At 45.4% G+C, this 16,087-nt stretch overlaps 1 protein-coding gene across 2 annotated transcripts in view; it reads right to left on the bottom strand.

Annotated features, from left to right (window-relative positions):
- The window catches only part of RUNDC3B (RUN domain containing 3B), a 355,495-nt gene that overhangs the window by 93,681 nt on the left and 245,727 nt on the right, over positions 1–16,087 (bottom strand). For both annotated transcript variants that reach the window (XM_077490856.1, XM_077490857.1), the window contains exons 4-5: positions 13,634–13,719; positions 4,801–4,890 (exon numbers count right to left, since the gene is read on the bottom strand). In XM_077490856.1, coding sequence (XP_077346982.1) covers positions 4,801–4,890; positions 13,634–13,719 — 176 coding nt within the window. The remainder of the gene's footprint in view (positions 1–4,800; positions 4,891–13,633; positions 13,720–16,087) is intronic.

The following is a 16,087-nucleotide window of genomic DNA, read 5'->3' on the forward strand; positions in this document are numbered from 1 at the left end:
TCTAAACAAGGAATAACTGCGATTCCCTGAAGTCGCAGCGGCGCTAAAGCTTCTGCCATTACCTTGGTAAAAATTCGGGGAGATGATGACAGGCCGAAGGGTAAGGCCCTGAAATGGAGATGATGAACCACACCCCCCAACCTCACCGCCAGCCTGAGGAACTTCTGAGACTGGGGAGAGATCGGAACATGTAGGTATGCATCTTTTAAATCCACTGACGCCATAAAACATCCTGGCGTCAACAGATTTCTGACTGAAAAAATTGAGTCAATTTTGAACTTCCTGTACCTTATGGACTCGTTAACGGTTTCAGGTTGAGAATCAACCGAAATTTTCCTGTCGGTTTCTTTACTAGAAAAACATGGGAGTAAAACCCCTCCTTCTGTTCTTGCAGGGGCACCTGTACTACTACACCCTGTTGCATCAGTTCCTCTAGAGAGGACTTCATGGCCAGGGCCCTTACCGAGTCCCGCGGGGTGTTGGTAATCAGGAACCTTTTTTGGGGGGTTGTTGGCAAACTCGAGTGAGTAACCCTGCGCGAGAGTGGTCAGAATAAACTGATTTGAAGTTATCCCTGACCACTGCGGAAGAAATTCTTGTAGTCTTCCGCCCACCCGCAGAGACGAGTTATTGTGATTTTTCAGCCTGTGTAGGAGGACGGAAGAGAATTCCGCCTCTACCCTTCGGCTTCGGGGCGGACCAATTTTTCCTTCTCCCCTGCAACTTGCTGTCCTGATCCTGAGTTTTTTGAGGTCGAAAAAGACGTTTTGGTACCTGCTTTTTCTTTTTGACCGGGAAGGATCTCTTTTTATCGGCTGTCCTGTCAAGAATATTATCGAGGTCAGGGCCGAAGAGCAGGTCCCCTGAAAAGGGTAACCCACACAGCTTATTCTTTGATGCCGAGTCACCGGGCAGGTTTTAAGCCATAAGGCTCTTCTTGCAGCATTAGTTAGAGCTGCTGACCTGGCTGATATCTTAATTGCCTCAGCTGAGGCATCTGCAACATAAGCCACTGCCGTAATCAGGGTAGGAAAAGAATCTAAGATTTCCTGTTTGGGGGAATCTGCAGCTATATGTGATTTTAACTGGTTAATCCAGTATTCTAAATTTCTGGCTACACACGCTGTGGCCATTGCTGGTTTTAAATTGCTCATAACTGATTGCCATGATCTTTTGAGCAAAACATCCATGCGTTTGTCCATCGGATCTTTCAAAACTCCCATGTCCTCAAAGGACAGGTCCGTGGACCTTGAAACCTGGGAGAAGGCGGCATCCAGTCTGGGCACCTTGTTCCACACTGCTGCAGGGTCCTCCTCAAAAGGAAAACGCCTTTTATGGGCTTTGGAGAAAAAGGGCTTTTTCTCTGGATCCTGCCATTCTTTCCTAATGGCCTCAGAGATGACCGGATGAACTGGGAACGTTCGGCCCTTAGGCTCATCTAACCCAGCATACATGCGGTCATGGAGTGATAATTCCTTTCTCTCCTCACTTAAACCAAGTGTAGCATGAACGGCCTTAAGGAGCCCATCAACCTCTTCAAGGGACAGTTTGAATTTAGAGGGGGCTACCTCAGAATCCTCCAACTCCTCTTCCGAATCTTTAACGGAAAGAGCAGTGGACTGCTTTTCCCTATCTGAAGGGTCTTCAGGCAGAGATTCCAATACCGGGATTGAGAGAGACCTCTGGGAAGACTCTGAAGTGGAAGGCTGACTAGCAGCCGAGTTTGCTAGTGAGTCACGAAAATTCTGAATCGTGGCGTATAGCTCCTTCTTTACAGAGGCCACCAGATCCTCACATACAGAGGCTGATTCCTCCTTAACTAAAGAAGTAATGCAGGGACTGCATAGGGTTTTCTTCCAATTTTCTCCCAGCTTGGCCCTGCAAGAAGGACATCTTTTCTTTGGGTCAGAGCTCTTAGCCTATGAAGAAAAAGACAAAAAAGGGAAAAAAACCAGGGAACCCTTAGTGAGACCCAGTCTCAGCCTTGATAGGGATCACTACACAGGTGCACTGAGAAGAAACCAGTCAGCTTCTAGTGCCCAGACAGGCCCCTTGCCACCAGGGGGGAAAGAAAAAAGAGAAAGAGCGAGACCAAACGCCAGGAAATAGGAGAAAGAAGGCAGACTTTAACCGCTGCCTATTACCTGGGCTTTGCTGGTGCCTGTGCCTGTCCCCACCGCTGCAGACGCTGAATCTTCCATTACAGGTGTGCAGAAATCCACTTGTGGCTACACGCCACCTCCGGACTCCCATAATGCAGCTGCACCGGACCGGAAGCGGAAATAGGCACCAGCTCCTGTCCTCCCTCCTCCCCCCTGCGTCCACACCGGAAACAACGTTTCAGCCGACCCGATGACCCGCTCTGTCACTTCCGGCGCGACCGCCGAAAAAAACATGGCGGCGGCACACGCGCGCCGCCGCGCCTACGAACGTGCGGGCCATCGAATCTTCGGCTCTCTCCGAGCACAAGAGGGGAAGAGGAGCCCGCTTGCTACCGCTGCCGAGGCCTGGGTAGGTCGGGAGGACAGCGGGTCTCTAAAGGAGGAAAAAAAGGGAAAGAAGCCTAGTCCCTCAGGAACACCTAAGAGAAACTGACTCCCTCCCAGAAGATGTTCCCTCCGGGCCGGAGGAAACACAATAACTGATGTGTGGTAGGGAGGCGCCTCCCTTTAAAATCTGGAGGAAGAAGGTGTTTCCTAACGAGGAGGGAGGAGTCGCTATCTCTCAGGTGCTGTCCTCTCAGGTGCTGTCCTGAAAGACGCCTTGGGAAAAAGCGTTAATTCGTCAGTGTCCTTCCCAACTCAGTAACCAGGCACTTCCCAGGATGCCACTTGCCGGCACTTCTATGAAGAGTCCTCCCCCGGTCACTTCCACAAGCTGTGGTGCCTCTCCAAGCCAAGAGCACACCCGGACACCTTGAATCCTCCCTCAGTTACTGCACCTCGGACCAGCCGGGTCTGAGACTCGGGAACAGACGGATCCCTACCCCAGACCAGACGGATCTATCAGGGGCCTTCAACAGGAACAAGTTGTGGGGTGTCGAACACCCTGTGACTGGGACCCCTCACGGGGCTACCCCGGTCCTGGAACCAGAACAGACCACACGGGTCTCACAAACTCCTCTCTCTCCCCAAAACACGTGACCCACACCTCTTAAGTACCCCTTCCCAGACTCCTCAGCGGGCCCTGGCACTCCCACTGATTGGTTCCAAGAAGGCTGATACCTAAACATCCAACCAGACCTGGTTCTGGCCTGTCATGTGCACCTCACTGTTCACATGACCAGGCAAAACTTCCAAACACAGCCTGGTCAGACTGGTGTCAAGGCCTACCTACACAATTAACCCTCAGAACCCCTACTGTTCTGAGGCAAAAACTAAATTTACATGCGTATGACATTTTGTACAAAATGTCTTCCGCTACATTAGCACTACTGAAGTCGATCCGACTTTGTAAAAAATTACTGTACTACTTTAAGGCAACTGCTATTTGACCTGTGCCCATAGACTTTAATGGAAGTCGCCTCAAAGTCGGATTCTCATTTATATTGATGTGATTTGGAGCGATATTACAGGGAGATTACCTAGGCATTCCCTGAGGCTCGGGTTCACACTACCGCGACCTGAAAGTCCCTCGACTTGCAGTGCGAATTTGAAGTTAAAACTTCAGGGAATGCCTGTGTAATCTTCCTGTAATGTCGGATCCAAATCACATCAATTAAGATGAGGATCCAACTTGGAGGCAACTTCCATTAAAGTCTATGGGACACAAGTCGGATAGAAGTCGCCTTGAATTAGTAAAGGAGCTTTTTCTAAAGTCGGCCCAACTTCAGTAGTGCGAATTAAGACAGGTCTCATTGACTAAAACGGGATTTAACATGTCACGCGACTTGGGGACTCACAAGTCGGATCCCAAGTTGCGGCAACGTGAATTGAGCCTGAAAGTTGCTTCAAAGTCCCTTTAAAGTCACACTAAGTCACATTAAATTGTTCTCAAGTCTCCAGTAAATCGCCAGGAAGTCACCTGGCAAAGTCACACAGTAAGTTGCACAACTTTCAAGTCATGGCAGTGTGTACCAAGCCTAAATTGAACAAGCTGAAGTTAGAAGCCGATTGGCTACCATGCACAGCTGCACCAGGATTTTGCCCTCTCCAGTTTTAGTAAATCAACCCCTGTATTTCTTAAAGTGGTTGTATACACATTTTTTTATTTTTTTTCTACAAGTAAGTCTATAATAAGGCCTACCTGTAGTTAAAATGAATATCTCCTAAACCTGTACGGTTAAGGAGATATTCACTTTGTATGCAGCCGCTGACGTCACAGCGCATGCGCTGTGAATGCCAGGCTGAATGTCCGGCAGACGCTGCCAGGAAGAAGACTCATGCGTGGGAGTGACGTCATCATGGATCTGGCCACTCACAGCGCCAGAGCCGCGAACCCAGAAGACACAACGAGGGCAAAACGTTAGCTCTCTCGGCATGGACCGGGTTTAGATACCAACGCCTCATTCTAAGGTATTTCATAATGAGTTCATTATGCCTTTGCCTTACAGGTTTTTTCTATTTTTTTTTATTTTCTGTGCTAAGTCACAGGGCTGTGTAAATCTCAGGACTGGTAGGATGGAAATATAAATTATTTGGCCACAATATATATATTTCATCTGTCTATTTAGCCGTTTGCCTGGAAACAGATGACGTATGACCCTCCCGACAGGTACAGATGAATTCAGTACTCTTCATTCCAGAACGACCCCATATAATATAACACTTTTGCAGCGAAGGCGGCAAGTGGGTCAAATACCTGAAATCAATGGCATTGAGTCCAAGCAGCATACCGGCGAGCATATTGGCTTCTTCACCCAGCACTATCGCTCCATCGTCGTAAAATCTCCTGTGGGGGCAGAAAACAGCTTTTGCTTTAGCAATCTCAATAGCAATAAAGCAGTAGGCCTGCAATGTATTACCAGGACCATAACCACATGTGGCCACCCCAGCTGGTCCTGCTACTGAATTTTTAGCATCTTCGTAGAAACATACACTGTGATTAATACCTTGTGTCTAGTGTGCAAGGAGGGAATTTATATTCACATGGCAGGTCATGGAACACAAATTGTGTTGGAGCGCTGAATACACTATAGAGAATATGTTCGAATCGCTGAGAGTCGGCTACAAAATTTAGATAAGGCATTTACCTAAAAGTGGATAACTTGATTTGTTGCAAAAATGGGGTGAGGTATTTAAAAAGGGAAAGAACGGTGCATTTTCAGTGAGCACATGTTTTGAGTAATTATTTTGGTGATAACCACTGTAGGAAGGCAACATGTTTTTTTTTTTTTTTTTAATATCAGATGTTTCTGGATAGTTGAAACTTGATTACACCTGGCCTGGAATGCCAGCAGAGCAAGTTCACCCAGCAGGGTGTCGCTAACGAAGAGTCATCTTGTGTGATTCATCTCTGACAGGATGTTCTCTCAGGCCTCCCGATGTGAGGTATGGGGATCGAGATGCACCAGATAAGACCCCCTGGAGGGGTGCGAATTCAAATGTCCTGTTACAGAACATCAAAAGCCAACTGTTTGGGCACTTTCACACTGCCAGCGCCCGGGCGTCATTTTTGCAGCGCTTTCCGGCTACTAGCGGGGTGCTTTTAACCCCCGCTAGCAGCCGAAAAAGGGTTAAAACTGCCGCAAAGCAATGCTGCAATGCAACCGCTTTGCCAGCAGTTCAGCGTTGCTGACCATTGATTTCAATGGGCAGGGGCGCCTTAGGAGCGATGTATCCACCGCTCCTACAGCGTTGCAAGGAAGCTGCTTGCAGGACCTTTTTTGACGTTCCTGCCAGCGCAGTGCCCCAGTGTGAAAGCACTCGGGCCTTCACACTGGGATTGCAGCTGAGGCTTTTTTCAGGCTTTACAGGTGCCTCCAGTGTGAAAGGGGTCTTACTGAAAGATGATCCAGGTAAGAATCAGCGATTCATGGACCATTTACTGCCCCTAGTGGGCACTATAGCATGCTTCCTAGAGGACGGACAGAAGAAGAATATATTAAAGCGGAGTTCAGACTAAAAAAATAAAAAAGTCACTACTCAAGTAAAAGTCAATACTTTTAATAATAGGACACTTACCTGTCCCAGGGTCCAGCGGTGTGGGGGATTGAAGGCCCGCTCATCTCCCCCTCCTCTCTGCGGCACCGGCATTGTCACTGTGGGCGCTGCTCGCTGTGACTGGACGGGCAATCATTCGGGACCTGTGATGTGTTCCAGATGATTGCCGAGAGGGAAGGGGGGAGAGGTGAACTTACTTCCGGTGCCGTGGTGCGCCGGGAGGAAGTGGGAGCTGGAACTCTCAAAAAAGTGGGTATCCCCCCCCCAAAAAAAATGACATGCAAAATGTGGCATATCAGGGGGTCACCTTCCCTTAAAGCGGCAGTTACATTTTTGAGTGGAACTCCGCTTTAAGAAGGACTACCTATTATGGATTTTTCATTGGACAGTGGGTGTCTGAGTGAGTTCTTCCTCTTTTTGCTCTTGGCTCTTGCCATTGAGCCCAGCTGAAGATACTGAACAGAGGACGACCCTATGTAAAGTATCATTGATGTTCTTTTGTTTCATATGCTCTGTAATATTTTCTTTTAGTGTTTTATGTTAGCATGCTTATTTTCTTGGGAAATGAATGCGACTCTTGCTTATTTAAACAGTGTATGTATTTTTTATAGCTAACCTTGTTATTGTACCATCACCATTAACTTTATCAGAGCTTTGCTAGACTAGCTAATTATCGAAATAGACAAGTTAATACATATTGATAATAAATAGGGGGTCCATAACCACCCAATATTTATTTCAACCACAGAGGGTAGAATTCCTGCCCCGGTCACAAAGTGCCATGGCTGTGGCATGGGTACACCCCCAGCAGCTGTCTTTGCAGCTAAAAGGGGCAAACGTCGGGGGCTGGTAAAACATGCCCCCCCCCCATCTTCTGTGATCAAGCCCTCATAGTTATTGCAAACCCTTACATATACCCACCTAGGTGACTGGCTTGAAGTGGTCTACAGAGATTAAAAAATCCTCCTACATAAGTTGTACCTGTTTATCTGTGACCCTTTCTTCTCTATGGCTAAAGAGGGGCTCCACCTAAAAGGGGAAGTTCTGCTTTAGGGCCTCCTCTCCCGCTCCGGTTTGTGAAATAGAGCTTTTGGGGAGGAGAGGGGGAGCGAGTATCAGATTTTGACAGGTACCCGCTCCCACTTCCACTCCAACCGCCTAGGTGATCAGAAGAAAAAAGTTCTCCTTCCCTCCTCCCTCCTTCCCAAAGCCTTCCGGGACACATGACAGGTCCCAGAATACTGCCGAACAACCCACAGTGTTCAGCGGCACTCGCGCATGTGTACTGGGCACCCGGCTGTGAAGCCACAAGCTGTCACAGCCAGGTGCACATAGTAAAGATGCCGGCACCAGCAAGGGAAGACATGGGGAGGACACAGTGTGGGTGAGAACACCACTGGATCGTGGGACAGGTGACTGGCTGATTATTAAAAGTCAGCAGCAACAGTTTTTGTAGCTGCTGACTTATACTTACTTTTAATTTTCACTTATGAGACTGGAGTTCCTAAAGTCCAAAATTTACACAACATTTTTAAGCTTCCAGAGGCAAGGGGTGGGGAACTGGTGTCACACTGCACAGCACACTGAGGAAAGCTGAGTGTAATCTGAGACCTGAGTGAAAGGGAATGGACAAACTCCCTTTACGCAATCTCTCAGAATAACAAACAACCTACCGTGTTAAAATATAAAGTACCGTGTTAAAGTATAAAGTATATAAAGTATAACTAAAGGCAAAACATTTTTTCATAGAGTGGAGGGGGGTTAGAACCCTGTGCAGGTCTTCATATACAGTGCGTCATTTTTGCCTATAGTTACACTTTACGTTTGCTCGCAGATGGACTTTAACCACTTTCTGACCACCCCATAGCAGTTTTATTGCTACAGGTCGGCGGCAGCTGTGCGCCGGATCATGTATATATCACCTATATATACGTGACTCAGCATTTCTGGGTAGCGGGCATGAATGCGAGCTGCCAGCGGGTCGCTCTTGCTGTGATTATACACAGCGGGAGCTGATCAGCGGGTACCACAGACTCGATGTCCGCCGGCCCCCGCCGATCATTTGGTACACAGGCAGAAACAAGCCAATGTAAACAAGGAAGATTGCCATTCTGTCAGTAGGGAAGGCATGGATCCCATGTTTCTACAAATCACGGACATGGATCCATGCCTTCCCCTAGTAAAAGCACCACCCCCCCCCACTGTACACAAACACTGCTTAGGAACACAGTTAACCATTTAATTGCCCCTGATGTTAACCCCTTCCCAGCCAGTGTCATTAGTACAGCGACAGTGCATATTTGTTAGCATTGATCACTGCATTAGTGTCACTGGTTCCCCAAAAATTGTAAAAAGTGTCAGTTAGTGTCTGATTTTCCCTCCCCAATATCGCAGTCCCCCGATAAGTCGCTGATCGCCACCATAACCAATAAAAAATATTAAAATTCCATAAAAATATCCCATGGTTTGTAGACGCTATACCTTTTGTGCAAACCAATCAATATACACTTATTGGGATTTTTTTTATCCAAACATATGTAGCAGAATACATATTGGCCTAAATTGATGATGACATTAGATTTTTTATTTTTTATTTTATTGGATATGTTTTATAGCAGAAAGCAAAAAATATAGTTTTTTCTTTTTTTTCCAAAATTGTTCGTCTTTTTATGTTCACAGTGCAAAAAAAATAAAAATGCTATGAACATAAAAAGAAAGCTCTATTTGTGGGAAAAAAGGGCATATATTGTATTTGTGTACATCGTCGCACGACCGCTCAATTTTCAGTTAAAGGAAAGCAGTGCCGTGTCGCAAAAAATGGGCTGGTCACGGAGGGGGATACATTTTCCAGAGCTTAAGTGGTTAAAGTTTAAAAATATAATAAAACCTGCCAAGAAGTCAGAAATCTCATCCGCAGTTCGAAAGAAAAAAGAAATAAATAAATTACAAAATCTTTCCTAAGGAACACTTCAGTGCTGACATTGATTGTTCAATAAGGAGTTTCTACAAATAGCCAAATACCCGAATACCACGGAACACATTATCCCTTCGGCTACATCGATCTGTCAGTACCATGAAGGCTTCCCCATTGATCTAGGTGAGATCTGATGAAAAGGCCATGTTTCTCTAAATAGGCATTACAAGGTGTTGTAGTCACTATTGGAGAAGCTCAATTCTGAACAAATAAAAAGAGTGTGCCCTTAAAATGTACATAAAACTGAACAATGAGGCCTCATGCCCATGGACGTTTTTACAGCCACTTTTTTGAGCATTTTTGCAGCTTAAAAATGCCTCTCCATGTTAGCCTATGGCCTCATGCCCACCATGGCGTTTTTGAGCTGTAAGTGGCATAGGCATTTTTAAGCTCCAAAAAAACCCCAGGACCAGTGCGTTCTGAGGCTCCAGTGCTAGAGCTGTAAAAACGCCAGACGCCGGTAAAAGATGTTAAACACAATTTAGCGGGGGCTTAACGCTGTATACACAGCGTTATGCACCGTCCAGTGTTTCTCTGTCTCTATTCAAAATCAATGGATCCCTATGGGAGCCCATTGATTTGAATAGAAGTCGCACCAGAAGTCGGATCCAGATGATCCGACTTGCGTTGCGACTTGTATGCTGAGAATTGTGAAGGGGAACCCCGACAACATTTTGCATGAGGTTCCCCCCCAAGATCCATACCAGACCCTTATCCGAGCATGCAGCCCTGGCAGGTCAGGAAAGGGGGGGGGGCGAGTGTTTCCCCCCCTCACCCCCGGACCATACCAGGCCACATGCCCTCAACATAGGGGGTTGGTGCTTTGGGGCAGAGGGCGCCCCTGCACCTTCCCACCCCAAAGCACTCCACTGCCCCCCAACCTGGGGGAATGAGTATGGGGTACATCCTACCCCTACCCATTCACCTAAATAAAAAAGTGTCAAAAATAAACAAACTACACAGGTTTTTAAAGTATTTTATTAAAGAAGCTCCAGCTCTCTTTTGCTCTTTTTCTGGGTCTTCGCCCCTCTTCGGTTCTTCTCTTCTCCCCTCTCCGGTTCATCTCCTCTCTTCTGCTCTTTTGCTGGGTCTTCTCCCCTCTCCGGTTCTTCTCCTCTCACTTATGATCTTTTGCTGGGTCTTCTCCCCTCTCCGGTTCTTCTCCTCTCTTTTCTGCTATTTTGCTGGGTCTTCTGCCCTCTCCAGTTCTTCTCCTCTCTCTTCTGCTCTTTTGCTGGGTCTTTTTTTCCAATGTTGACTCGATGAGATCTCCTGGTGTAATGCTGGGTCCGCTGTGTGCAATGACTTATATTGGCATGGGGCGGGGCCAACCGATAACGCAAGTTGGAGGACACATCCCTTGTGATGTCATCACCCCCAGCCGTTGACATCACAAGGGGCGTGTCCTCTGACTTATGTCATCGGGTGGCCCCGCCCCATGCCAATATAAGTCATTGCACACGGTGGACCCAGCATTACACCGGGAGATCGTGTCGACATCGGGACAAGAACAGAGGGAGAAGACCCAGCAAAAAAGCAGAAGAGAGGAGAAGAACCACAGAGGGGAGAAGACCCAGAAAAAGAGGAGAAGAGAGAGGAGAAAAACCGGAGAGGGGAGAAGACCTAGCAAAAGAGCAGAAGAGAGAGAAGAGAGAGGAGAGGAGAGAAGACCCAGCAAAAGAGCAGAAGAGAGGAGAAGAACCAGAGAGGGGAGAAGATCCAGCAAAAGAGCAGAAGAGACAGGAAAGCAAAAGAGCAGAAGAGAGAGGAGAAGAACCAGAGAAGGGCGAAGACCCAGCAAAAGAGCAGAAGAGAGAGAGGAGAGAGAGCCGGAGCTGCTTTAATAAAATATTTTAAAAACCTGTGTAGTGTGTTTATTTTTGACACTTTTCTATTTAGGTGAATGGGTAAGGGTACGATGTACCCCATACTCATTCACCTAGGGTGGGAGGCCGTGATCTGGGGGGCCCTTTGTTAACGGGGGCTGACAGATCACTATAAGTTGCCCCAACAACCTCTCGAGGAACCCTGGCTGAGAAACTCTGTTCTACAGGGATCCCACAATTATGGTATATGCTTAACTGCATTGGTCCAAGCTGAACCTATGTAACTATGTAAAAACTTCCATACCTGGAATTCTTTATTAGGAACCATTAAGAAAACCCATTTTTACCACCCATTGAAGGCCAATGTAGATTACATTCTTCCTCTCAATGAACACCAATGTACGAGAGCTCTTCTTGCTACCTACCAGTGTGAGGGAGAACTTTTCAACTGACAATAAATATAAGGACACCGTCCGCTAATTTAATGGCACTTCCCCACTGAGCACCAATGTGAGCAAACATTTCAGTTTTCTATGTGTCTTCCCTGGTCATTATTATGGCCAGTGTTTGCAAGCTTTTCTTCAGAGCAGAAGTGCTTCTCACACCATACAAATCAACAGGAATGCAAAAGCAGCTTGAAACAGGTTGATGCAGCTTAGGCCTAATGTACACAGGACGCTGAGGCAACCTCTTTTGAATGATTTGTTTGACAGCTTGAAACCGGCGTTTAGCCGCGCTTGCATGCCGCGTTTAGGGGCGTTTTGAGACGTTTGCATCTAGGAGCATTTATTTAAGATATCATCATAAGACTCTCCCAAAGCACAAAAAACTGTATTATTTAACAATTTCAGCCATTCTGTGAGACCAGAGTGAGTAGCAGCAGCTGAGAGAGCAGCAGAGTACTTGTATCTACCTCAATTTCAGTGCTTTTACTACAATCCCATAATGAGCATATGTGAGGAAATTAAAAAAAGACAGATATTACATTTCATGCAACTATGTTTTATCAAGTCGGGGGTCAAGCTCAATGGTGGGGTCACCTTGTTCAAATCTAACAACATATAGGTCAAATTCCAATTCTACGTTGGCTAAAAGCAATGCTAGTGGTATATTGGATTGGATCATGGGCTCATTAGGGGTATATAAATGGTCTATGAAGCATTGGAAGCAATTACAAGTTTTTTAAATATTTTTTGGTGATTTTTCATCATATGCTATCATTTTATACGTTTCTAAAACAAAACAAAAACACGGCTAAACCCCGGTAGCGTGTTTAGATGCGTTTGGTGTCTGAAATGTCGGAAACTTTGGCATCTGAACTCATTTTTTTGACTTAAAAGAAAAGACTCTAAACTCAACTGCCTAAGAACGACACGACATTAGACGAACCTGTGTACATGTACACATAAGATAACATTGGATGCGTTCAGGGGCAGCTGAAGAAAGCATCCAACTGCCTCTGAACATCTGTTTACCTGTCGGGGAAATGTGAACAATCTCAGAAGTGTCTTGAACTGATATCAAATGCAGACAATGCATCTGAAAACAAACTGCCTTGGCTAATGAACAGAGCGGAGAATCTTTGGTCATCTTTTAGGCTTTTTTAGCATTTGTATAGGCATTTTTGCATGCATTTTAGGCTTGAGCGTTTTTTTTTTTTTTTTTTTTAGCCAAGGGGATGCTAGTTACTAGGTAAGAAAATGCTTAAAAAATGCACATCACGTATTTTTTTATGTGTTTATCAGGCACTCCGTTGAAGTCTATTGGGGCCAAAAACACAAGCTTCTTTTTGAGGTAAAGTCACATACTTTTTCAAGCAACGAGCTTCAATGCCACTATACTTAGGTGTAAACAAGTACCATTAAATGTAATGGAAATCTTTTGAGCATTGCATTGCTTTCGGTCAAGCTTCAAATTGACCATGATATAAAAGGGGTATTGCTTAATTTCATAATTATTACCAAAAATACGTTTTACTCTCCTTTTTTGTCCTTGTGCCCTTTGTCACTGGAACAGAAACTGTTGGGAAGTCAAAAATGTTATGACTGTCACCCAAACAGGGGGTAAGGGGAAGAGAGGAACACACCTGTTGTGGTGACATCTTTCTAAGCACACGGTCCAACATTCCGACTGAAAATGTCAGATCGGACCGCGTTGTCAGATAATCCGAGCGTGTGTGGGATTCATCTGACTTTTTCTGTCGGAATGTTTGACCAACAAAGTTTGAGAGCTGGATATAAAAATTTTCCGACAACATGATCTGATCGGACTTTGTCCGATCGTTTGTAGAGAATTCCGATTGGACAAAGTGCCATGCATGCTCAGATCAAATTCCTAGACCAAAGCTATTGGCTACTAGCCTGAACGTAGTCCAGTCGTAACAAAATAACGCCATCATGTTATGAACGATTAGATTTTCCGACAACTTTGTCCGATCGTGTGTATGCAACACCAGTTTCGGACAAAATCCAATGGATTTTGTTGTCGGAATGTCCGACCGTGTGTACAAGGGCTAAGAGGGGATTTGGGCTTACATTAGAAGTATCTCCCCCTACTTCCAATGGTGTTTTGGCTTTGGGGATACTTGCACTAGTAAAATTTGAAAAAAAAGTGATTGGATAAATATAATATAAAAATAATATCTGGATATAAGTAATGTAGAAGGCCTTGCTAATTCATCCTGTTACCATACGAAAAAAAATAAAAAATTGGTAGAATGAAATGTAGAAGACCTTGTAGTTTTATAGTCCCTCAGTGCTGCTGTAATGTATTCAGATAAGCGTTTTTCCATCAGTGCAACTCGGATCCAGGCCCTGCCCTGAAACAAAACACACACAAATTAGGCAGAATACAAATATATACAATATAAAAAGTGTTTGTGTTGCCCATAGCAACTATACCTCCCCAAAGCAGAAACAGCTTTAAACAGACTCCAATACAAGGCCGGCCCCCGCTTATGTAGATCTTTCCAAAATACACCGTATATACTCGAGTATAAGCCGACTTTTTCAGCACATATTTCATGCTGAAAAAGTCCCTCTCGGCTTATATTCGCGTGAGGATCTCCCGCTGTGTCATGCATTCTTAACTGTTTGGCGGCCGTCCACTGTAACAAAGCTCTACCTCCCCCTCGTCTGTGATAGACGGAAAGGCGGAGCTTTGTTACAGTGGACAGCCGCCGAACAGGCTGCAGTTACATGACACAGTGGGAGACACCCGCTGTGTGTAATCAAAGGTGAGGCTGCAGATGGGCACAATGAGACTGCAGATGGGCACTGATGATACAGGTGGTCACAGTGAGACTGCAGATGGGCACGGTGAGACTGCAGATGGGCACAGTGAGGCTGCAGGTGGGCATTGTTTACCTGTAGCTGCTACATTTCCCATCCTAGGCTTATACTCGAGTCAATACGTTTTCCCATTTTTTTGAGGTAAAATTAGGTGCCTCGGTTTATATTCGGGTCGGCCTATACTCGAGAATATATGGTAAGCATGTTTCCCCACAAACAATTATAAAAAAAAACATTTTTTTTTCTCCCTACAAAAATCAGCATACTACACCTGCCCGAAAATTGTCCTGTTTTGGAATAACATATTACAATTGTTTGATAAATTGATGGGAGATAAAATCCCAAATAAACCTCAGATTACAGTGCTGTCCGTGCTACCAAGCTCTTACAGACAAATTAGGAGAAACCGACATTAGTTAGGCACTTCATCACAGCGGCTCATAATGGCCAGATGGCGGCGCCAGGTTGAGGCTCCATCAATGGCTGAATGGGCTTATGAATTGGACAAGATTGAGCTTGTGGAGCTTATGATTGCATGGGATGAGGATAAATCAGAATCACACAAACTTAAGTGGAGAGTTTTCTCTCATTTCAGATATTCTTCTGACTTTGATTCCTTTATCTCCAATATCGTTTGAGCTTCTAATTCGTTCCAGGATTCCCCCATGGTACCCTTTTTTCCCCCCTCTTCTTTGTCTCTTCCCCTTCCTTTTTTTCTTCCCTTCTTATTACAATTGTTATTACTTTTCTTGTATATTGAAATAGAAGGCTAGCATCTTTGTGTTGCCTGATACTTCAGGTATTGTTCTCCTGGTTATGTTTCTAGCTGAACTGGATGTTTCTATCAGATACTCCTCAGTTTATTCACCCAAATTTTTTTCTGTTTTACAGTGTTTGTTGCTCATCATATTGGGGATATACAAATCCAGATGTATTTGTTCAGTCATAATTTGTATTTGCATAGTATACTTGTATTTTCTACAACTACTTAAAAGAGAAGCATGGGTTTTTTTTTTTAATCCCATATTTATACTTACCTAGGTGGATGCAGCATCTATCCCCCTCCACTCTTCACTGAGAAACGAGCCACCGAACATCATCAATGGCTCGGTTCTATCACCTGCCTGTCAGTCAGCAGCTCTCCTGCTCTGCTCCTGCACTCTCATTGGAGCGTTGAGCTGTGGAGGGGCGGGAGAGTCTCACTGAGAGGCTGAGACGCCTATCAGTCTAGTCACCTGGCGGATCCAGACTTCAGACCGCTCTCTACTGAAAACGGGTCACAGGAGTGCAAAACAAATTGCACTCCCCGTGACCCAAAGGAGAAGCCCAGCTGAATGAGCTCAGGCTGGACTACTTCTTTAATAAAAAGATTAAATATAAACATCAGCATACCAAAACTAACAAGAAAGTTGTCAAGTTGGTATAGGTATTTGCATATGTTCTGGAGTTGCTGGGGCAACTATTTTGGGAGGAGGTTTTTGAACTCCTTAACTACCTCCAGCTGACCCTCACAGTCTCCCCGGATCTGACACTGTTGGGTATCCTTGATGATGAACATTGATGCGCTATCCTAAACTACTAATCTCATACTTGTTATACTATGCCAAGCGAGAGATCATACTTAAGTGGAAAGCTCATTCCCCCCCACCCCTCCGTGGGTTTGTGGGAAAAGTCTATTAACGTGGTTCTTCCCATGTATAAACTGACTTGGATTGGTAGGAATTGTCCCAGGAAGTTTGATGGGGTATGGCAGCCATGGACAGCTTAGCAGGGGAGTGTTTACCCATTGCTTGTTTTGTCTCTGTGTTGTTGTGGCTGCGATGCCCTATCTTATTTAATGCGAGTTATGGATATGGGACATTGACACCCCCTTTGGTTCATTATAGAAAATTGTTT

Source organism: Lithobates pipiens, unplaced genomic scaffold (assembly GCF_037356315.1).
Source record: "Lithobates pipiens isolate NorthernLeopardFrog02 unplaced genomic scaffold, aLitPip1_a1.2 Scaffold_19, whole genome shotgun sequence".
NCBI lineage: Eukaryota > Metazoa > Chordata > Amphibia > Anura > Ranidae > Lithobates > Lithobates pipiens.